The sequence below is a fragment of the Ascaphus truei genome, chromosome 12, assembly GCF_040206685.1.
Source record: "Ascaphus truei isolate aAscTru1 chromosome 12, aAscTru1.hap1, whole genome shotgun sequence".
NCBI lineage: Eukaryota > Metazoa > Chordata > Amphibia > Anura > Ascaphidae > Ascaphus > Ascaphus truei.
In genome coordinates this window covers 19,607,785-19,633,127 of record NC_134494.1, presented here as the reverse complement: position 1 = coordinate 19,633,127, position 25,343 = coordinate 19,607,785, and the positions used below count along the sequence as shown (strand labels likewise).

The following is a 25,343-nucleotide window of genomic DNA, read 5'->3' as shown; positions in this document are numbered from 1 at the left end:
TGGTTGGAAGGATGGACTTGATGGATCATTATTGACTCTTCTGTCTCTGTAGCACTACTGTATGTTTCCCTAGAGAGGTAGATGCAGTAGGGTGTATATATATACTGTAGATTGTCTATCTATGTTGTTATGAGGTTGGAATGACTGACTTAACAGGCCAAATTATCTCTTTTTAATGCATTACTATGTCCCCATGCATTGAAATGGTGAGATTTGATGAGCTACAGTTGCGTTGTGATACTGTACTCTTTGTGACTAATACAAATGTAGCAGCTTTCATTGTCTCCTCTGGTGCATAATGGTGGCATACGATGTGATATTCTGCATCAAATCTGACACTGAATCAGATGAAAAGTAAAACTTTGTGATATCCTACTTCATCATTTGATATGTTGTGTTATCTGGAGAAACAATGTTATACACGACATCTCTAAGTGTGGTTCCTTATGTGAGGCTGGAGGCAAACATGTAAATTATATATTTATACATCTAATATAGTATCTGTACAAATGGGCAATGGGACTGTGCAGACTTTGACTGTCCGGGGACTTGCTCGGTGGAAGGAGGTTCTCATATCAGAACTTACGATAACCAACTTTACCGCTTCAATGGAGAATGTTCCTATGTCCTGTCAAAGGTAACCGCAACCGCACCTCCTAGAGATATTATTAGTGCATGCACTCGATGGGGAAAGCAACATTCTTTGCAAAGTTGGGAAACCTGTACTGGGAGAAAAAGGAACCCTATTGGATGCACACTACTCTACTTAATCAAAATAAATACTGTACATTTTATTGAAATAAACTTGAAAACAACACAAATATATTCTTATTTAAAACCTAACATGAGCGCTCGGTTAGGTTTTAAATAAGAATATATTTGTGTTGTTTTCACTTCTATTTCAATAAAATTTATTTATTTTGATTAAGTAGAGTAGTGTGCATCCAATAGGGTTCATTTTTCGCTCATGACTATTGATATGCTTTGTCCCTGATAGCACCTCTCTAGTAAGTAATTTTGTTCATTAGGCTGAGCAGGGATCCCCCTTCTTTGTTTTTGCACAAACCTGTACTGGACCAGATATTTCTTACTAGCTGTGACATTAGGATGAAGCCCTTATAGCCAAAGGGGGACTGTGGAAACAAAATCTACACTGCACTGGTACTGTAGTAAAGAGTGTCTCATTGTTTACTTAGGCCTAGATTCATTGAAACCTGTTAGGCCAAACCGCTGTGTCCACTAAGGACGAGATTGAAATGTTAAATTATGTTTTCTCCCGTAAAGAGCATAGGGTTAACCATAATGGACATTAGTAATAATGAGATGCAAATTATATGAAAATGACACATTGTCATATTATCTCTTATAAACTAAAGTCTGGTAAGGTTAACGCAGGGACATAACATTACTTTATCATGTCAGTTAAACTTGGCAATACTTCCATCCAGACACTGCAATGGGGCTTTCACTATGTCTGGATGGCTGTAATGTCTCTCCCCACTCCAGCAATTGCCCTATTCAGGGTCTGAATACGAATAACTACACGACATATAACTTCATGTTAGCCTACAATAACGGGACGTTGACCCATTGCTTTGCATATAATTAGCTTAGTGGATTGGATGTTGTCAGGGAACAAAACGCCCTATGCATTTTTCAGTACTGCTATTCAGTAAATAAGGTAATTTAATGGATTAAAGTGAACACTACCTTTGTCCTCAGAGTTAAATTTTTATGGATATGTCCTTAATGCAACAAATTAAGCAATGTGAGCCCAATGCCGTAAAGTTCAAATTAATCAGAAATTGAATTAGGATACACATTATATTTGTGAAATGGGACACACAGCACAATACCTCAAAATGCGTAGGTACTGTCTACTGCCATTGTTCTAGTGAAAGTCAGTCCAATACTGTAGATCAGGGTGCGCAAAGTTTCTCGTATGCCCCCCCCCCCCCGTCTCATCTTTCCTCCGGCTCGCGATCCCCCCCTCCCCCTGCGTGAAATGATGTCGCGGGGTCATGTGACCCCGCAACGACATTTGACGCCGGTTGCCATGGAGACGCGTGGCTGGAACTCCAGGTAAGTGAAAAGTTACAGAGGCCTCGCGCGATCCACGGCATGTATTTTAAATGCCTTGGGGGAAGCGCAGAGTTTCTGTAACAGCCACGTCCCCCCTGAAAATCTCGAGGCGCGCCCCCCACTTTGCGCACCCTTGCTGTAGATCCATCAGATAAGAACCTTTAGAGGTGTTTCTTCATTACGTTTCTTTTGGTCATGTCGTGTGTTTTTGAATCCTTCAGGTGTGCAGGCAGTCATTGTTCACTGTTCATGGAGAGCTGAGGTCATGCAACCAGAATGATGGTGAGACGTGTCTAGTGGAAATTGTGCTGGTCCTACATAACACACAAACAGTAAGAGCCATAAAAAAAACTTTTACCTACCCTTATCCAAAAATCTACTAGCTGCTTCTTCCAATCTTTTTCCCATTAAGAAATCTTCCTACCAAATGATGCTAAAATCTTTATTGATTCCCAGACCATCATGACTATTTATTTCTTGCAGTACTTCGACATCTTCATGTATAAAGACTTGTGTAGTTCAAAACAAAAATGAATGAATGTATTGCATTAAGAATGAATTTACTCACCTGAAATCATTAGCCACATATCTTGGTATGTCATTATTTATGTTCTTAAAGTTGGCACCCGCTTTCTTATCCTTTGTATAGTGTGCGTCATGTTCAGACATATGAATGCACTAATAAGTGTTTGCATCTACTTCCATTTGTCTTTTATGCCAAGAAAAACTTGATAAACAATTGTAATGCATTTATGGCGCACAGAAGTGGCTCATGGTTGTAGTGTTACATAGTTACATACCGTAGTAGATGAAGTTGAAAAAAGACGTACGTCCATTAAGTTCAACCTATGCTAAATTTAGACGGCAGATACTTTATCCTATATTTGTATTTCCAGTATATTGATCCAGAGGAAGACATAAAAAAAAAAAACCAGTGCAATATCATCCAATGATATCTCATTAGGGGAAAACTAAATTCCTTCCTGACTCCATATATTGGCAATCAGATTACTCTCTGGATCAATCTCCTTCCCATGGTTACTTATTTGGTATATCCCTCTATATCTTTCCTTTCTAATAAGATGTCCAACCTAATTTTTGTAGATATCTTTTGGATCTGCCATCACAGTCTCCATGGGTAATGAATTCCACATTGTTACTGCCCTTTTCTTTGTTGCTGGTGAAATCTCCTTTCCTCCAACCTTAAGGAATTACCCTGTGTCCTTTGTACTGCCCGTGGGATGAATAGTTCTTTTGAAAGCTCCTTGTACTGTCCCCGAATATATTTGTATATAGTTATAGTGTAATCTACAATATCCAATCTCTGCTACTAAATCCACCTCTAGCATAATTTGACGCACATACAGCACCATATCTTGCTACTCCTACAGTACTGTATGTGCATCTGTTTTACCTCAAAATCACTCAGACGCTTCATACATAGGCTACCATGGTCCGGATACATCAAGCTCCATTAAAACTGAGTTAATACCGCACCCGTCCAAAAATAAAACACTGCATCTTATTACCTCAATTTTATTACGGAAGTCACCAAGATTCTGGTAATAATTTACCGATTACGATACTTTACTCAAAGTTGTGATGCGGGACGAATTAACGCGACCGTTAATTACGCGTTTATTACCACATTGCATTGATAATATTTATATCATAGGCTTGTGTAATATCTATTAATACCCAACCCTATGTCAGGAACATTAACCGCTTTGATGCCTTTGTCTATCAAAGGGGTTAATATACCAACAAAATACACTACCTACCCCCCCTTGGCTACCTTAAGGGCTACTAAAACATTGCCACACAATGCTACTATTACTAACCCGCAATACAAGCAAAGGGTTTACTCCTACCACCTCCCTAAGGGGGGCCTAACCCACCTCCCATACCATCAACCACTGATGTCATCTAACGAGTGGGGAACACATGGTGCGTCAACCAACCTCTCAGGAGGCCAGAAGTTACTGAAGAGGCCACATCCGGTGGCTGAAGCAAGAAAAGGTGAAAGAAAAAGACATCTTTCGAAAAAACGAGGAAGAAAAGAAAAGTTGCAAAGTCTCCCTGGGTTGGGGTTGGCCAGGGTTAGCCTTTTGTTTAGCGTAGCCATTAGTAAAGCATTGCATGGCAATGATTTACTAGCCACCAAAGTGGTAGGTAGTGTATTTTTATGTTTCTATTAACCCCTCTGTACTAAGTTAGTCATAGAAACCCCACTTGGTCAACTAAGGGGTTAATATGTACTGTAATGTAATTACAGTTACAGTTAAACCAGACTGAAATGGTTTAACTTATCATATATATATATATATATATATATATATATATATATATATATATATATTGAACATCACGAAAAGAAAAAGATGTCCCACCAAAAGCACTCATATATACATATATAATGGGAAATGTATTATATATATATATATATATATATATATATATATATATATATATATATATATATGTATTTCCCATTATATACATACAGTGGGCATGACAAAAAGTGTGGTATTTCTGCCGTTAATCACGTTCCGATAATATGGCATGATAATACCTAAAAATGTGGTATATGACTATTTTTTAACAGATCCGATATATTTAATGAATACGAATAAAAATTTATTATTTTTATTGGTGCCACTATAAAAATAACACTTTTTTGGGTGCGATAATACTGCATTTGTAGGTTAACAGAGCTTAATGTATCAGGGCCTATGCCTCTTCCTACAACATTTTTAGAATATCCAAAAATCTACCTTCTCCTTATTCAGAAATCTACCTTGTTCCTCCTCCCTAAAGTTGTGAGTGGAGTACCTCAAGGATCGGTACTGGGACCCCTGCTTTTTAACAATTTTTTAACTTGGTTATTAATGACCTTGAAATTGGCATAGAGAGCAAAGTCTCCATCTTTGCTGATGACACTAAATTGTGTAAGATAGTAAAATTAGAGCAGGCTGTAATTTCTCTCCAGAAAAATTTGGATAGACTGGAAACTTGGGCTGGTAAATAGCAGATGATGTTTAATACAGATACAAGGTTATGCATTTGGGAAACAAGAATAACTGGCAACGTACAAATTAAATGGGGATAAATTAGGGGAATCCTTGATGGAGAAGGATTTTGGAGTGCTTGTAGACTGCAGGCTTAGCAATAGTGCCCAAAATCATGCAGTAGCTGCAAAGGCAAACAAGATCTTATCTTGCATTAAACGGGCAATGGATGGAAGGGAAGTAAACATAATTATGCCCCTTTATAAAGCATTAGTAAGTTAGCAAGGAATTTATTTTTCCCCTTCTGAGATATCAATAGATGATATTTCACTGGGGTTTTTTGTTTGTCTTCCTTTGGAACAATACAAATATAGGATAAAGTATCTGTCGTCTAAATTTAGCAGAGGTTGAACTTGATGGACGTATGTCTTTTTTCAACCTCATCTACTATGTAACCATGTAACTAATACAGAAATGTATCTTCTACTTCCAAATAAAATGTTCTAACCTAGAAATGTATCTTGTACATCTTTGATACCAATAAATCTACCAAATGTAGAAATCCCAAGTCAAAAACACATACCTTCTGCCTCCAAGCCCAGTAATGACATTTCCGCCACCAAATAGATCTCCTCTTATGACTTGTTGTCCTTCTTTATTTTCCTTTTCAGACACAGGTTTTGTCTATCAAACCCAATGGGGAAGTTAATGACAACTCCCAGATCGCCGAACTACCTTACCATACAAGTGAGTGATGCAATAGCATTTTCTTGTATAGCGCTGCTAGATTTACAGAGACATTTTGCAGGCACTGGTCCCTGGCCCATGGAGCTTACAATCTATTTTTTGGTGCCTGTGGCACAGGAAGATAAGGTGACCTGCCCAAGGTCACAAGGAGCCGACACCGGGAATTGAACCACTGCCAGTCAGTGTCTTTACTCACTGAGCAACTCCTTCCTATTCTCTATATACTTAATGGGAGGGTGAATTCTAAAACTGTCCAGAAAGAAAAGATTCAAGAATCTATAGAAGACCTCATGTACAGTATTTGAAAAGCACTTGATTTTTTTCTTATACCACGTGAGTGGGAAATGTGAAGTCTATTGAACATTTTGTTTAATTTTTTTTTTTAGCATCTTTGCACTATGTATATTTTTTCCTGTTTTTCTTATATGAACTCTGAGATATTTTGCACTTTGACCAGTTGCTGCCTTACTATGTAGATGTTGGGAAACATCTTTTGAAAAAGCTGCATCTGATATTACTATAGTTTTTTTTTATATTTCACAGTACTTTCACTATTTTAGCACATTTGTCCTATTGTGGATGTTTCTAGCACTTAATGTCTCTCTGTAGACACATTATCACTTTATGGAGCCTTTTCTAGTAGCTCCGAAGTGCCACAAACTGCTTTTAAAATGCAATTTAGGAGTGGCTTGGCATGCTTTGCTATTCTGTAAGTCCTTATCGCATGTCCAAACTGCATCTAAACGGCTTTTTTTAGAAGCATTTTAACTCTTGCTCTGACAATCCGATCGGTTTGTCAAAAAAGCCTCCAACTCACATTTTTTGGCAACAACTGCTATTCCCGTAGCTTCGTTATGCAAACCGCTTCTAAAAACGGGCAAAAATACCACCTCAAAGGCGGCGAGATGGGTATTGCGAGTAACATCCAGAGCCTGAAATATGGGTTTGACTGACAGAGCAAAACTCCTAAGTCAGACTGGGGATGGCGTTAGCAGCACCTCTGGTCATTCCTCTTCTAAAGCAAGTACAATCCGGGCGGTTTGTAACTTTTTGTAGACACGGTTTGCAATAGAGAATACCGTTTTTATAAAAACGTGACATTTGGCAATGACAACTTCGAAGCTAATACTATAGGCCTCTATGTCTCACTGAAGACATTCATAGTATTTAACTTTGATTGTTCTCTCCATTTGGAGAGCAATTCACTCGATCACTATAAGGGATTTTTGTGCGCTTGACTTTTCTGTTTGGTATTAAATATTGGTTGGAGAAGTGATATTTTGGTATTGTATGCTGCCTAATATTCATATTCTGGGTCAACAGGCAATTTTACTGTTTTCCAACCAACAACCTTCTACATTATTGTGCAGACCACCATTGGTCTCCAGTTGACTGTCCAGCTAGTTCCTATCATGCAGGTCTACATACACTTGGATACTTCCTACATGGGTCGGACATGCGGTAAGTTTGGATTTCACATGACAACCTCACCCAACATATGTAATACATTTAAACTTCATAAAACTAGCAAAGGAGTTTATGGGCATTACTAATGCATGCAATGACAAGAACAGAAGACATACAGGCCCATTTACTTTAGTGGCTGTTAGATGTCTTCTGGCGCCAGATTGTATTTTGTAGAATCGCACTGCTTAGTAAATATGGGCCTCCATTCTCTCAGTGATACAAGTTAACATAGCATAATACCAATAGTTATCCTGACCTCAATGCTGCATTAAACATCCACAAAGACGTTTCATTGTATTACCTACATAACACAAATTGATTTTGTATTTCAAGTTAAACAAATGTTGAGAAATGTTAAATACAATTCTTGACATTAAAGCTGCAGACCAAGCATTATCCTACGTGTGTGTTTTTTAATAAATCAGTTCTGTACTATAAAAAAAACCCAACTCTGAATGATACTTTTAATGTACTATAATGTAACAAGCGTTTTTTGTGTCTATAGCAACCATTTACAAAGTCACATCCCCTTCCTCTTCTGAAACAGGCTCGGACACACCCCTTTTTGAGCCCCGCCCTCTCTCTAGCAGGGCACCAATATCTAGTGACTGCCTGGTCACATGATCTTCCCCACAGAACTTTGCATCTTTGGTCCTCTTCTGCTGCACTGACAGCCATTTAGTGAACCCCCAAGCCGAATCTTCGCCAATCGATCCCAGGAGAACGAATCGATCGGCAACTTAGCTAATTACTTATCATTGTGTGGATTATATTGATACACATACTGAAAAAATAATAATAAAGTCCTGGCGCAAATATCATGGAGAATACCAGTCCTTCCAAAGAAATGCGGAGAGTAGAAGAATGGAGTCAAGGACAGTCCTGTTTCCACCGTTCTTTTCTTTATGTGGAGTATTCTCTTGTTCCTATTCTTTTGTCCTCCTGCTCTGCAAGGAAAAGGCACAAAAACAAAAAACCATTGCGCAGTATCTTCAGAGTGACAAATACACCTCTCCCCAGCCACTAGCTACTTACAGCAAGACTGTAGGGAATAGACACTGATTGGTATCTTTATTGCTGATTCCAGGCACCCGCAGCATACACTGGATCACTCTGCGCCACATCTTGTCTTCAAGTATCTATTCTGACACTCAAGAGTGCCCAGAGGATATAGAGGACAGATATGGTGCAAATACCGCTACAAAAATGTATTTAAAAAAACATATACACAAGACACCACAAGGTATCACACTCACATTTAAAATGTGATGGTTGGACCATGTACAATGTGCCGTCCGCTGCTTGTAAGTTTTAAGCTGCATGCACTGGTAGCTTGGGTAGGATCCCTTCCTCCCTCCTTCTCGCGGCCGCGACTCTAATGAGATCCTCCCCCGATGTAAACACTGCCAGGCTGCTGCTCTCTTCCTACATGCACGGGATGACGTCACCAATAAGCTCCACCCTACGCGTTTCGTAACTATCGCGTTACTTCGTCAGGGGCATCTTTGGAAGGCAAAATAACCTCACCGGGGAGGAAAGACAGCAGTCACGGCCGCGCAGCAAGTGAACAAGGCTGGACTGTGCTGTGAAAAAAATCTTCTTTATTATAACATGGAAGTTAAAAAAGAGAGAGAGGGAGGCACCCCCCGCAACTCTAACGCGTTTCAGCCGCAACGGGCCTTTCTCTTTGGAAGGACTGGTATTCTCCATGATATTTGCGCCAGGACTTTATTATTATTTTTTCATATTGTTGGTACAAGTCGCTGGATAGACTTGTTATATTGTCCTAAGGCTGCCATCCCACAATAGTTGTAATTGGGATTATATCACATATGTATTGTTTTCACGTTAATTACATTTATCACATTGTAGTTTAGGTTGAACGCACAGTGTAGTATATTTTCTAGTCATTGATACACATACTGTATTAAAAGGGGGGGTAGAAAATAAAAAATGGCAGCTTGGACTGCTGCTTTAAAGGCAGTTTCTATAACTGCTGAACTGATTTTTGACAGATGCTGTATAGACTTACCCCCTGAATGCAAAAACATCAGTAAGGGGCAATTAAGAAATGATGATATGATTTTCTTCCCCTATAAAGTTTGAAGCCAGCCAGCTCAATGTGTAATGTCAGGTATAACATTGGAACTATCCGAGGGGATCTGTTAATAGTTCAGATTCATCAATAATTCAGAAACAAAAGAAATTGTGCATTCTAAAGAAATCTGTACTAAAAAAATGTGACTATATATATGTGATTAAAAAAAGGTCTAACCTAAGGTAGACACAGTCTGATAAAAAAAAGGTCAAAGGTAGACAAAGTGTGATATACTGTAGAAGGTGTATCTATCCACAATAAAACAGTGTGTGTAGTAAAATACAAACATGATTAGTGATATAAAAATACAGATGGTCACAAATAATGTCCAAATTCAGTGATTCAGATGTCCTTGGTCTGCTTCTGTTGGGGTGTGTGCTGTACTCCATCTGAGATGTCCTCTCACGGCACATACAGTATAATAGTAAAGAAAAGCGCAAAAGCGCCCATAGCTTAACACAGTTTTAATGAATATAAATTATAGAAGGTAAGTGGGGAAACAACTCACAAAGGGTCTGTTAAAAATTGGCACTTTATGGGAAGTATGAAGCTTTCAGCAGGTCCAGGGAGACAGAGCCTAACGTTCTCCGCTCGGCCAGCATTTTACTAATTAAAACTGTGTCACGCTATGGGCGGTTTTATGTTTTTCTTTTCATTAATAATTCCACCTGGTTTGGATGCCTCGCAAGCAATGACATCACACATTTTATTTACATCTTTCAATGATGTTGCATCTTTCTATTGGCTGATGGAAGAAGCCTTATCCCATAGCCATTTTGTTTCCACCAGGCATGTATTGCTGCCCAGTGGACAAAACGGCCCATAGCTCAGGCAGCTCCCAGAGGTCGGAGGACATTTAAAGCAACCCCCCAGTTCAGATTAAAAAAAGAAATACAAAGTACAGCTCAACCCCCTTATAACGCTGTGCTTGGGGTCCACAGAATCAGATCGCACTATAAGCGGATCGCGATAGAAATAATGTACAATTGTATGCATTGTACAATAAAGTATTTAAGACACCAATAATCGTTTTGTAAAGTATTCATAAATACGAAAATTGGGAGCCACCCTTGCATCGCGCTATAAGCGGATTCGCGTTGTAACGGATCGCGCTATAACGGTGGTTGAACTGTACCCACCCAAATTTTTGGAGCAGCACGGACTGCAGGTTTCAAAGAAAATATATAACAACAGCCAGACTACTATTGGTTTTGGTTCTTAGGAAACCAAAATGAAGTCTCTATTAAAACCTATTCATTTTACATGTCAGAGACAGCAACTATTCTGGTTCTTCTTACGGCTGATGGACCTTCCAATCATTCCAGCGCACGCCCTGCAGATATGGAAACTGGCCTTTGCCACAATTCTATTGGTGGGAGATATGTTTTGTACTTGAAATGTCACTGGATTTGTGGGATTTCTCATCTTGATATCTCTGTGCTTCATAATCATCCAGGTCTATGCGGGAACTACAATAACATTCAGAAGGATGACTATAGAACAGGGAATGGAATGATAGCCAGACTTCCCACAACGTTCGCCAATACTTGGCAGAGTAGAAAAAACTGCAAACCTGTACCGAACCTGTTTATTGACCCCTGCACCCACAGCATTCAAAATGGTATGCAATACAGTGTTCAAATGAAATGATTGTATGGTATTATACTCTGCAATGCTTATACCCCAGAAGGGCTTGGATTTGTATTAAACATCTGACAGCCTGGAACAAGTTTACACACAATAAGGGCATGGACACCCGATACCACATCCGAGTATGTGCAGAAGGAAACAAACAGTTTCAACGTTGCAGAATAACACAAAACTTGTAAACGTTAGCTAAATGAATGATTTTTTTTTGTTGCTGCTCAGAAGCAATTAATTAGGAGATCACCATCATTTGCTATCGCTAACCCTAACCAATAGGTAAGTTATAGTTCATACGAGAACATAACGCTCAGGTTAAAGAAATAACACACATGTTACCATTGTTTTTAGTGGAGCTGCGTTATTTCTTGGGTTAAGTATTGCAGTAGCGTTAACGCTATGCATTGCATGAATTGGGCAGTATTGTCTGCTACATCTGTATATAAAAGCCTAGAGGAGTATATATATATATATGTAGCCCTCTTTCCCCCCCCCCCCCTAAGTCAGATTGGGGTGGGTAGGTGTATCTGACTACTTCTCAGTGTGGTGCTATACCTGTTGGCTCACAGGAGGGCTGAGCTTCCGCCAAGGGGAACCTGGGGCATTTATACTAGGGGTACTCACTTACAACGATGCAGCGCCTCCACCTGCGATGGCTCCCACCGGAGGGGGAGTGGTTCCTCGCAGGACAATCACAATAATCACTACTCACACACAGATATATATATTAACTAGTGACTTTACTGAACATGGAAGACAACAGATCACGGCAATATCATAATAACCTGTGCCCCTCTCTAGAGGAGACACTTACTGAGTCGCGCAGGACGCTTCCCCAACACCAGGTGATCCCACCCAGTGTCCCGAGAATCCCCACCCAATGTCCCGCACTCTAGGAGAGAACGTGGGTGACTGCGCAGTCACTATTTATACTAAGGGCCCGTTGGTGCACTTGTGTATTAGATAGTACCTGCCGAGCACTCCCGTGCTCGGATCTCCAACTGGCTTCACAAAGGATCCGTAGTGTGATGGTTCCGTCTGATCCTACACCGGACTCCTTACACGCGGACCGCCAGGGGCGATCCGGACCTGGAAACAGTCTCTGCGGACCCCAACTTGGGTCCGAACCTCTTAGCAGGAACCGCAGCGTCCGCTGTGTCCCTAACTAAGCTACCCTATTGTGACAGGATCCCTAACATAGGACCTGTCCCTACAGCACTAAGTGACACGCGCTGTACTATAGGCCGTCCCTACAGCACAGCAACCTGTAATGGCTTTGGGGAAAACTCCTAGGGGCCTACAGGGGTAATAACCTGCCCCACATCCCTAACACTCACTAACACTAACACTAGCAGCTATGCACTGCAAACTTCGGAACGCGTACAGCAACTTGCTGCACACTAGCACTATGCCTTCTTGTCAGGCCTCACAGCACTGCCAGCCGTGATCCTGACAAGACAGCACACACACATGCACTAAGGGCAGCGTCCCTATCTTGGGCCGTCCCTCAGCACTTACCCACTAACCTGGTGGGGAGTTGGGGCCTTACTTGGGATGTGGGGGACCTTACTCGATGCAGAAGCTGCACATGCTCTCTGCACCCTTCCTTCCCTCACAGCTCCCCAGCTCCAACTAACTAGCCTGCTGCATTCCCAAACAATGTATCCACTTTCTCCCTCTGGAGATCCTTGGCCCTCATTGGCCACACGGAGGCACCTGGTGTGCTTGGCCCTAAGCCTCATGGGAGTTGTAGTTCCGTGGAGGCTGCAAATATATTGGGGCCGCGTGCGCGCCTTTCCTGCGCCTGCGCGAACCCCTAATGGCCGCCGCAACCTCTCCTGAACAGTCCCTGCCCTCGCGCGACTTCCTAAGGGCTCTGGGGTTCTTTCTGCGCATGCGCGATCACTCTGGGGCTCTCCGGGCGCCTAACTATCCCTGCGCATGCGCGAGCGGTTTCGCAATGGCGGAGCACTGTACCCCAAGCCGCCGGGACCTCGGCAACGCGATCGCGGCCCTAACAACGGGCCGCTCGATTCCCCGGCAACCGGCTGCATCAGGGAACAGCGCGCGACTCCCCGCTCCGGCCCCCACCCTTGGAAGTAGCCGTCGGGCCCGGCGCTGGCTCCGACGGCACCCTCGACCGCACTGCTCCAAGGGAGGGGGGTCTCAAGGAGATTTTTCTGCGGGAGCTCCAGGCTACATATATATATATATATATATATATATATATATATATATATATATATATATATATATATATATATACTGTATAAATCAAAAATGAATAGACGATACCGTTCTGTGGCTAACGAAATGCTTTTATTTGTGCGAGCCACAGAACGGTATCGTCTATTCATTTTGGATTATTAAAGCTCGGCTAATACTGCACCGATACCTCGACATACATATATATAAATGCAGGTAAACGTTTAAGTGTTCCATTCGTTTCCTGATTTGGCTGCATTAGATGTAAAAAATTATGGTTTGCTAAAGGTGATACAGTGTTAGTTCTCTCCGCACAGAACCATTTGCAAGCTTCTTTTGTTCCAAACTGCAAGATCAAACTGAGATTTTCTCGGCATGTCATAGCAAAGTCGACGTATTAAACTTTTACGAGGTAAGTAGCCATATTGTTGATAACATTATTATTATATAGTTTCAAATGAGTGGGTGCATTGGGAATACACAAACATGGTACGAAAGTTTATTCAACTGAATGACCACTCAGACTCCATCAAGGTAATTATTGGGACGTCTCCATTCTCATTACATTGATCTGAAACAGAGGTCCTCTTTAGTAGTCATCTCTGAAATTCTCCATACAGCTCATGGCTTTTTGTCCCTTTACAAGAGAGTGATGAAGGCTTATTTGTATGTCTACGATTTACATACAGGTCATGAGCAATGGTACATTACGGTTCTCCGCTGTATTATAGAACCCCTGATTTTAAGGAAGGTAAAAAAAGACGCATCCAATCAAGAGTACATAACCGATTATTGCCACGGAAAATGCCTTTTTATACTGTGCTTTGGGTTCCATTTATTTTCCAAGTAAACATTATGTAAATAAATTAATACAATAATTCTACTGCATAGTGTGGACCCCGAGAATTTTTTTGGAAATGGTGTGTTTCAGAGTTTCCAATTCATGTAAATAAGGTGGAGGTGGAACTTCTCATAAAGTTGTTCCGCAGTGCCTTGTACTACCATGTAACAATTCTCAGAGTCATCTCCTGTGTCTCATTTGCAGAACTGCTTGTTCGATGCCTGTGTGTGTAAAAACCAACAAGACTGTATGTGTGCAGCATTGTCGTCATATGTCCGAGCTTGTAACGAGAAAGGAATCCATCTTGATGGATGGAGAACCAACCTGTGTGGTAAGTTCCAGAAAGGCACATTTCAGCTGTTGGAGTTTGGGTTTTAGTTAATGTGATCCAACAGAGCCACTGAAAGGCAGCTCGTTCATGGCCCTCCCTTCCCACTGAGGTATTTGAGGGAACTAAAGTATAGATGTAGCAGGATTTACGGTCTCCAGAGCTGTGGCTGAATAAGCAGAAAGCTGCGGCTCCGGAGACGGTGCTGCTGGGACATCGCTGCAGGAGGTCAATGCTTCCAGATTGGACCCCGCACAGCGATAATCCCCTGGAGCCCGAACAGTCACATAACTTGCCCCGTTGCCAGAGACCATAAGTCCTGCTCTGTAAGTTTATTTTTAAATGGATATAAAAACATTTCCACTCATCGTAAATCACAATAGCAGAGATCTAGAAAATAGTTGAAGGGGTGGGGGAATGAGTGTGGCGATAGACCACATAGTTCTCCCAGATAATATATAATATCCAGCGAAAATGAAGAATATCCCCGTTTTTTCAACGGATAGTGTAGTGTTGGTGCAGAAGAGATCACAAAATATCATACCATAAGCCAGGGCACCAGATGGAACAATACAGTCTGCCACATACAGTATGCACTGTATATATGGATAAAGCAGGCCTCTTGAGGTCTACATTTATTCATGTGCTGTATGTAATTTTATCTATTTCCATAAGCACGAAGAATTATTACAAGAAGTTTAGGAAATAGAACAAAAGCTGAGTGTGTCGGGTCTAGAGTTTAACAAAACCAGCCGGACAAAGAGAACGTGATCTGCGGTCAACGTCTGTTTCTTTAATATGACATTGAAATCTATCTCTAGATAATAATTACTCACCTTAGGTCTTGTACGTATAGTTATGCTATCCCATTGTGTCCCATCAGCTTTAATTAAATGATATTCTGATAAGGTACTGTATCTTCTCGGTCTGAAGGAAAGTTTGAATAGTCCTCAACTAGCAACAACAAAGAACATGAAAAAGGAAATTCCTGTCTGACTCACTTTAACTTTAAATGCCATGTATATCCCCTATCTCTAAATAAATGCCTTAAATAAGATTGGATTTGGTTTCCACAAGAGCGCATAAGCATCACCAGATGATCGTAAAAATCTCCCCTGCATGAACGTGATAAAACCATTGCATCCGTTTCCTTTATTGCTAACAGAAGGAAAATAATGTGTGTGGGTCTTCCTCTCTATCTCTTTAGACAGCTACAAAAATGCATGTCCAGAATCCATGGAGTACCAGTACTTGATTGAGACTTGTCAGCCCACTTGCAAGTCGCTGAGCGTACCGGACCCATCATGCATCGTGAACTTTACTGCCATTGATGGTTGCGTGTGTAAGGCAGGGACCTACATGAAGAATCCTGATGAGTGTGTGGAAATTGATGCCTGCCCATGTTACAACATGGGGAGCCCTGTTAACCCTGGGGATAAGGTGAACAAGAATGAAGTTACATGGTAAGACCATTGCATGTCTGGTTTGTAGGGTAGGGAGCATGAGAAGGAGGGTCAGTTACTTCAAAGCAGTATCCCCCCTTAGGTGGTGGAAAAATAAGTGTGAATAGCGCTAGTGTAAACAATATACAATATACAATATTAATTGAACCTGTGATACAGAGTTGTTAAGGTAATCCTTGAGCAGCCTGAGAGGTTGATCTGGTATCTCCCAACCAGATATAAAGTCTGTGTGGATGAAAACCTCCTATGGCGCTGAGGGAAGAATGGACGTTGATTCTCTTGCAACAGATCTTTTCTTTGTTTTTTTCAGCTCAAAGAAAAGATCTGTTGCAAGAGAATCAACGTCCATTCTTCCCTCAGCGCCATAGGAGGTTTTCATCCACACAGTATCCCCCCTTAGTCTATACTTATTGGTCCCATCCTTGCAGTATACTTACAGTAAACTGGGTCAACAAGTTTCTCTTATTCTCTATAGAGAATACTCTATACAGAGATCTCTTGTGAAATTTTCACAGAAGATAAGCTTCTATTCCATAACTTGAGTTCCCACATAGTATGTTGAATTGAAGTAGAACCAGGTCCATCATAATAAGTCTTTCCTGCACTATCCTATTATGCTGATCCAGAAGTAAATATGGTCCACATTCCTGTAGGTCAAGGACAATAAAACCCGGATTCACTAAACACTGATAAGGGTAAAATATGCGTTACAGGGAAAAATAATATGATTTATTTCTGCTGGGTAATTCATTAAAGTGAGATCGCAGAAAACAATATATATTTAACAAACAAGGAAATGAGCACGGAAATGATGTCATAACTCCAAATGACTATTTTATTTACCGTATTGGCCCGAATATAGTGCTATGTTTTTTTCCTAAAAGTGTCCTTCCTGAAAACTGTACTCGTATTATATGCGCAGCCTAACACCTTTTATTTTTCATGTAGAACACGTTCAAAACTTTAGGGTCGTATTATGTGCGAGGCAGTAATATATTCGGGACAATACGGTATTTAAATATTTTATTTATTCAGAGGCTATTCACTAAATTCAGATACCTGGAGATATCTACTGCCCAAAAATAGCAAAACATTTGATCTCCTAAACCAGGTAGGCAGTATGCCTATCTTGCCTATGTACAGATGTAGCAGATCATATTGCACCCATTAAAGCTGCAGTTCAGTCTTTTTTTATTATTATTATTTTTTTTTACTTTAATAGTTTTATGTGGGCAATCTCTAATTACCTAAAGAACTGTATAGCTGCAGGTCAATTCGTTCTCCATGTATTGATCGGCGAAATTTGGTGACATCATTAGTGAAGGGATCTGTTTTTCTTCTGCTTCTGTCACTCAGTGGAAGCTCATGAATATTCATGAGCACTCCTGCACTGACATGTGCTAGAGGGAGGGCAGGGCTGACAAAGGGGTGTGCCAGGGCTTGTGACAGGACATGAAGGGGCAGTGCCTTAGCAAATGGTTGTTAAAATAGAATACAAGAAAATTGGTCTTTCAAAGTTGTTTTTTTAAAACCAGAAAATGCTAAAAGTATTTTTTCTTACTACAGAACTGATTTATTAAAAAAAAACCCACACATGCAGGATATTGACTGAACTGCAGCTTTAACTCAGCAGTGTTGCCAAAATCATGCAACCAATTTGTTTCAGTCTCGTGGTGTATATTGCCCCAGCTTTGATACTCTGCGTCGAATTGACGGGTGCAAGCACATCTGCTACATTTGTATATAATGGCCAAGCATACTACAAACAAACACAAGCAGAGCCCCGTGCTACATCCAATGGCAAAAATACACAGTGAAATACCTATATATTTCTTGAATAAAAGGGTCATTTAGTTTAACACTTTGGCCAAAGCATTGTAAGCCTGTGAGCCCCTCCAAGGCATGACCATAATTCACAGGTCCTAACACTGATTACAATTCTTAATAACCTGTACAATACTAGGAAGAATGATCATAGTTGATCTGTCATAATCAGCTGCATGGTTCATGCCAACCCATACAGCAAAAAAAATGTCAAAAGGGGAAAAGAAGGAATGTAGTCTTAACATTGCCACGCCTCTAGCTTGAGATCAAAAGTCAGACACTAAGCCAACATCTAGCAACAAAACAATAGGTGGCGCTCTAAACACCCACAGTGATAAAGTGCACAGTGAATATAGTGTAAAAAAACAAGTGACCAAAAATGCAATAAAGTTTAGTTTTAGCAAGGTACTCCTCCACTCAACTCTTGTAAGACTGTTCCAAAGGTCTTCTCCACAACGTACTCTCCAAAAGCAAGAGGAGCGGGGGACTGTACATAAAGAGAAAACTATATCGAGTAGTATGTCAGTGAAATAGTGTACGCATAGAGAAAATACCCTCCAATGGTCCTACTCACAATGTTGGTGGGTATTAAAGGCAGAATCCAAATCAGGGGCAATCCTGATAATCTTGGTTATGAAGTGGGTGATTTGGTAATGTGCTCATGTGAAAGAAGAAAATACATCAATGGTGTAGATGTTAACAACAATTGTCAAAACATAAACTTCCAAATCAAGGCTTACATCAGCTCAGATATACACGGGCATTGGTGTATATGATGTCCCATGGACCCGGTAAGCTGCAGTCTCCCTGTCCGCTCAACATCCACCGCTCGCCTCCACGCTCGTGAGTCCCGTTTCGTCACTTCCGGGGACGTCACTTTCGGTTTTCAATATCCAGTTGCGGTTACACAGATGGGGGAGGGGGGCGAAGCCACTACTCGGGCTGTCCAGATCCTCAGCTTTCACCGGTGAAACTCCAACACTAGGAGAAGCTGCATCTGAAGATATTTTCCTCTTGTTTGCTTCTAATAAATGAAAAGGAGATGAAAGTTTGGGGCCTCTCTATATCCACAAGGAGCATGAATCACTCCCTCTGGGTTTTCTCAATCAACGTTGCTCCCTTCCTCCGTTAACACACGAGAACACTTATCTGCTCCCGGTATCACAAGGCTAGGTTTGGAATACGCATGCGCAGCACTATCACTGCTGGTTCACTTCGTTGACTCATTCAGAAAGCGGAAACCAGCACACGCCGTCAGGAAACAGTTTATTTTACTGTGGGAGCTGGCAAACTCAAATTCGCCACACTTTCATGGCCAATTCGCCACTTGTGGCGATTGGCAACAAGGTTCCCACCTCGGCTCTACAACACCAAGAGGACTCCCAGAAAAAGCAGGAGTACTGGTGTTTCTACTTGACAGTGGAAGGGGGAGGGGGGCACACTCCTGACAAAGCTTGGAAAAGCGAAACGTGTAGAGTGCGAGCCTCTGAGACACTCATAGCAACAGTTAGACGCGTTATCCAGCCAGAAGTCCGTGACCGGATGTGATATTGCCCATACCGGAAGTGACGTGCGGGACCCAGGGAGACGCTGGCACAGCCAGATACCAGCGAAGCAAGTTGGAGAGGCACAGAGGAGGTGCCTATAGAGATGCCGGAGACCCTGAGGTGAACGACCGACACAGCTGGGGACCCAGCACCGGATGCAGCAACCCACGACGGAGCGGTGGCGGTGAGATTATCGCGACGCCAGGCATTTTATACACTATTAGTGTGACACGCTTTTATATTATGCACAACATGTAAGTGCATTTCGTATCTGTTTTAATTCATAAAAAATATTTTCATTCTATCTGCACAATGGTCCCTGTTCTCCCTCTTTTCACTGAGATACCAACTTCCTGATACTTTGAAGACTGCCACGTTTGTGATATGCCTTAATTATATCACTACATTGTGAGTAGGAATTACACAGGAGCCAAGATACAAATATCTAGTCACTTATTAGAAAAACATCTGCATTTAGTTGTTTTTTCTTCTTCTTTGTTGTTGTTTTGCTTCTTTTTTGCTGTTTTGCATTTCTCCCATGCTCCCCCTGCATTTTTGAAGCAATCTTGAATCCGCAGGGACCTTCGGGGACAGTCCCTACCCGTGGGTTTGAGCAGGGAGTAGCAATTATATTTACTTAATTTCACAGTGCACTTATTTTTCACTGTGCACTTGTCACTTAATTTATTATATAAAGTCACTCATTAATAATATATTCACAATTTATTCATATTGTCACTTGAATACGTCACATTATTATGTGTATGTGTAGGAGCGCCTAAGTGTTTCACCTTCTTGTTTACGTAGAATACCGCTATGCCCTTCGCATCAGCAACGTATCTAACATTGTAGAAACGTTATAGCTTAGAAGCTGAGCCTTAGAAGTAGCAGGCTTTGTATCACTACAATCATACCCTTAGCCATCAATGGTTACTGTTGTCGATCTTACGCTTTGCCTTTCAGCACCTGCATAAAGGGGAGGCTGATCTGCGAAGCCAGAGAAAAATACCGTATAGGTAAGAAGAGCCGGATGATTTTACTGAATGTCATATGCTCAGATTGCATGCCCTTTCTTCTCTGTTCATCAGCCCAGGGGTATTTGGGAGGCTATATGGGAGGTCGTCTTCCTCGTTGTAGGTCTCTCACCCATTTACCTAATGACTGGTATTAGAGGTACACAACTTTACCCTTACTTACACTGATTTTAGAAATACTTCTTGCATGGTACACGTCCCCAGTCTTCTAGATTGGATGATCATCTTCGTGTATATGATCTATCCTACAGACTGTAAACCTCCCATGACCTATTTTAACTGCTCGGTGGAGCCCGAAGGCAGCATTGGAGTTGAATGCTTAAGAAGCTGCCAAACCTTGAATGTCGACTGTGTGAGTATAAGTAGGGGGCTGCTTTTAATCGTTCATCAAGATCAAGCTTTGGAAACGGTACATCGAGCAACGGTGTTTGTGGGCTCGTTGCCACATTGTAAGAAAAAAAATTAGCTTGAGGCTGTGAAATCAGAAGAGTTTGTTAATCAAGTTACTTGAATTTGCTGCAGATCACTAGAGAGGTTAATAATAATAATAATAATAAAAAAAAATAATAATAAAAAATAATAATTATATTTATATCGCGATTTTCTCCCAATGGGACTCAAAGCGCTTCACAGTTACAAAAGGTGAAAAGAAGAAAACATTAAGGTTATAAAAGAGACCAAACACAAGGAAAGATACAATACAGGATGGGACGGTCCTGCAGTTATTAATGCTGGACAGGTTGTGGTTCATTAATTAAATGCCTGTGTAAACCGGTTGGATTATGCCATTTTAGACATCATAAGGCTTGCTCAAGGAAAAGGTCAAAAAAAAAATATTAAAAATAATAAATAATATTATATGATGGTGCATCGGTTAACTCCGCCCATTGCTCCATATTACCGCTCTCTATAATTCTGCCTTAACTCCTTTTGCATGATGTGAAAGCTCTTTATACTCACCCCTCATATTGTTTTATAACGCTGCTCTCTAGAAATCTTTCTACAGTAACTCTACCTATTGACAACCAACATATTATAAGATGATGCACATGGGGAAAACTAGACACAAAAGGGAAGATTTGCACATAAACACCACACATTGACACACTGTACATTGTATACTGCATCAACTCCCAATAGTACAAGTTGCATTCGCAGAACATCACAACTACACCAGCGGCACATCATTTTTACACTATTCTGTGTGCACATAGTTTAAATGTGATGCTACGTGAAAGGAATTTGTTTTAAATAGAGGTGGGCGAATTCATCCAAATCCGTTTCCCGGATTTTCGCTGATGTTACCGCCAAAATCTGTTTGGCGGAGTAAAATCCGGCATCGGATTTGGGCGGTTACGATCTGCACGGATTAATCAAAAGCCGTCATTGGATACAACCCGCGGACAGATTTGTAGAATCCAATCCGCGGATTCAGCGATCCATTGGTGGATGCACAAGTGGATTGGTAATAATAAAAAAAAAACAGCAGAACGCGAATCGCCCTTTTTGAGATTGATCCGCTGACGATCAGCTGTGGATCCAAATTGGCCCCCCAAAATTCGCCCATCTCTTGTTTTAACGTGACACTTTAATAACAATTAACATGCATATCATAAAAACTACGGTTTACATAAAACAGAACACAAGTCTTATACAATACTGTACACTGTACAATATATTTTAATATCATTTTAAATTAATATTAAGACAGAAAATATCACACTATGCATCACAGCTTATTGTTAGACTGCTGATAATACCGTCCAGATGACCACAAATGTGCTGATCATTCATCCTCTAAACTTACCAAAGAGCTATTTGCACAATCCTAGATTTGTTGTAGGTTGCGAGAACTTTTTTTTTCCATAATGAAAGGTCTTCACAGGTGAAATTATAGTGTACAGTTTTCAAGACCTCTTCATCTGAATTGTCTACTCATGTTGAAGAGACCGTGTACTGTAAACTGGAAGAAGAGACCGCCGAGATGTCTTGAAAGCTCTGCACAGTATAATGTAATCTACAGTATGAAGAACACTCACATTGATCCATTAACCCATTGAGTGCCAGACGGGACACGGCACCAGCGTGTTACGGTCCCGCTTGCACAGCGCAGTCACGTGACCTTGGTGGCCCTTATCCCGGAAACGGAAGAAAAGGAGGAGTCCACTTCCATTTTCCTCTACACCAGATCGCGTCCTCCGCTCCATGGACATGAACGACGCGATCGAAGCTGGAAAAGAAAGCACTCTTTGGGCATGACGTAGCTACTCTTCCATGGGGTCCCTGGAGTGCCAGACCCCATGACGTACAGTAGTGGCTACCTCTTGGGGCGCCCAAAGGGTTAAAGTGTCCACAACGTATTTAATCCTTTTAACGGGTGTATAACGTTTTGATGCACGGATAGGAAATTGTCTCCATTCTTCTGAGAAATGAAATGTGTCCTAAATACATTTGACAAACAATTTAACATCTGTGGCTAGTTATTAATGTCCCCAAGTTCACGTAGAAGTCTATTTACCCATAAGGTGATTCATTCCAGTAATGTAGTCTCTCCTGTTCTCTTCCTATGAATCAGATTAATAACCTTTCCCTACTCTGTCTCTCATAGTACAGCATTGAGTGCATCTCAGGCTGCGTTTGCCCCGGAGATCTGCTGGCTGATGGCACTGGAAGCTGTGTTCCCAGTAACAAGTGCACCTGCATCTACAATGACAAGATATACCAACACTTGGAGACAGCCACGATTGGCTGTTCCTTATGGTATGTGCCAATAACATCTAAATTGCTGGAGAGACGTGGTGAAAGGGATACAGAACAGAGGGCCAGATAGTATGTATCAAGCAGAGCAACAGTGCTCCAAAAACTGGTGGAAATTGAGTCATTTGGTCTCTGTGCCACTGTATCAAGGTACAGCTCAACCCCGTTATAACACGATCTGTTACAACGCGAAACCGCTTATAACGCGATACAAGCATGGTTCCCAATTTTCGTATTTAGGAATACTTAACAACACGATTATTGGTGTCTTAAATACTTTATTGTACAATGCATAGAATTGTACATTATTTCTAACGCGATCCGCTTATAACGCGATGTGATTCTTTGGACCCCAAGCACAGCGTCATAAGGGGGTTGAGCTGTACTTTGTTCAGGTTTTCCTACATTGGCTCCAATAAGCCAATTTGCGGAGTGGTTATTGGAGGGATTAAGGGAAGTGATACACCATAGTCAGAACACTAGTACAATGAGATGCATCAAAATGTATTACTATAACTGGTGCTGTTTCAATTTCTCTTTGTCTCAAATAACTGCCAAGTTAGGCCGCATCCATAGTTAGCGCAACATCACGCTCGCCGCACACGAAAGCCTGTAAGGCTGTCACCTCTAGGGCTGGGCAACAAGGGATTGGCTCAAGGAAAGAATCGGTCACTTTAATTACTGTACATTTGGCAGATGGGTTAAGGGAAACACAGCAAGTCCCGTCAATTACTGGATAGTTATGGTGTTAATGCAGGGTTATAACCCTGTGATCTTGAAGATTGCGTGGGGAATTGTTAAGGAATAGCTGCTAGGGCACAAAGAGTGGACAGCACCTGTACTGGTGGCTTTGAGTATTGCGTGCAATGACATACATCTTTTCCCTTTTATGGTTGAGTGGCTCAAAGTATTGGTGCAGGGACACTCAGAGAGTCACTATTGGGACTGGATGGATAAGGGATGCGAAAAGGAAGGATGCGAAGGGATGCAAAGAGGATGCTAAGGGATGGATAGAAGAGGAAAAGATACTCCTACCTCACGGACCCAATGGATGGGTGAAAACACACAAAGGGTCTATCCCATCTAGAACTTGGTGGCTCATGATCCACTCAGTGAGGGGATGATTTCAAAAGCCTGTCAACCTCTCTGACCCACTGTCTAAGGGGATATATGCAAGATGTAAAGGTGACCTGGGCCCTTTGCATGCCTATATCCGCTGCCATTTCCATCATCATCATCATCATCATCATCATCATCATCATCATCACCATCCATCAAAATAAGAGTATGAGTTGCAGGTGTGGTGTAAATGGTAGTGGAAAGCTGCTAAATGTGTACTTACTTTTCCACCAGCACCTGTAAGAACCGGAAGTGGGACTGTGAGAAGGGAGAAATGCTGGGAGTCTGCACCGTGTATGGGGAAGGAAACTATATAACCTTTGACAGCAGGCAATACAGATACAGTGGGCAGTGTGAATATACCCTGGTTCAGGTACTATGCGAGCTGAGCACATACTTACAGGACCACTTGAGCATATCCAAGAGTATAACATATTGTAACATATTTGCCAAGCAGTATTTCGGTAATGAGACACCTTTCAGAGCTGGGAGACACTTCACAGACCATGCAAACCATTAGGCTGCGCTTACAGTGCCCACGACTGCGACGCGACGTCACTCGAAAACAAAACAATTGACTCCATCACCAGCGCTTACAGTAAGCGCAACGGCGACAGAGCACCAGAGCGCCTGGAAAATTGGTAGCCGGGTCTATTTGATTTTTTAAAGACAGTCGCCACATGTGACTCTCTCTAAACCAATCAAATTGCGCGGCCCGCCCCCTTTAATAACGTCACTGGCGACCGTCACTAAAAGAAAATTACAACTTTCGCGGGTGGCGACGGCGATGGGTGACGTCATCGGTCGCCGTCGGCAGCCCCATAAGCGCGGCCTTAGACTGTAAGGTGTCGTTCAGCACATCTGGTGTCCTATGGCAGGAGACTGCTTAGTTATTGCGGAACATTATCCATTAAAGAAATTCTCCCAAATGCAACAACCTGTTAGAACGAGGATACCGCACTGTGTGTTCGAACATTTGTATGCAAAATGCGCAGTATGTACAGTATTTCTACTACTGATAGCATACACTTTATACCTCTCGCTTCCTACTGTAAATGTGGTTATAAATAATAACTTTATTTCATATAGCGCTTTTCTCCCAATGGGACTCAAATCGCTTCACAATTACAGTATAGCGCGGGGTACGCAGCACGGTACATAGGGCTTTTACAGACACAG

General features: G+C 41.5%; 1 protein-coding gene across 1 annotated transcript; it reads left to right on the top strand.

The window, feature by feature from the left end:
• Positions 1–298: 298 nt before the first annotated feature.
• LOC142463849 (mucin-5B-like) lies at positions 299–24,684 on the top strand. Its single transcript, XM_075566661.1, has 13 exons — positions 299–354; positions 499–637; positions 2,304–2,414; positions 5,762–5,837; positions 7,161–7,298; positions 10,859–11,023; positions 13,569–13,663; positions 14,297–14,423; positions 15,628–15,883; positions 20,218–20,270; positions 20,540–20,640; positions 22,897–23,048; positions 24,399–24,684. Exons 1-13 carry the CDS (start codon positions 299–301, stop codon positions 24,682–24,684), a joined length of 1,755 nt encoding a protein of 584 aa, XP_075422776.1.
• Positions 24,685–25,343: the final 659 nt, after the last annotated feature.

What these genes read in the sequence shown, in the direction of transcription:
- LOC142463849 (XM_075566661.1), top strand. Translation starts at nt 299, where the DNA reads ATGGTGGCATACGATGTGATATTCTGCATCAAATCTGACACTGAATCA. An exon ending in GACACTGAATCAGATGAAAA is followed by an intron (nt 355 to 498) that starts GTAAAACTTTGT and finishes CATCTAATATAG; the next exon opens with TATCTGTACAAATGGGCAAT. An exon ending in GTTCCTATGTCCTGTCAAAG is followed by an intron (nt 638 to 2,303) that starts GTAACCGCAACC and finishes TGAATCCTTCAG; the next exon opens with GTGTGCAGGCAGTCATTGTT.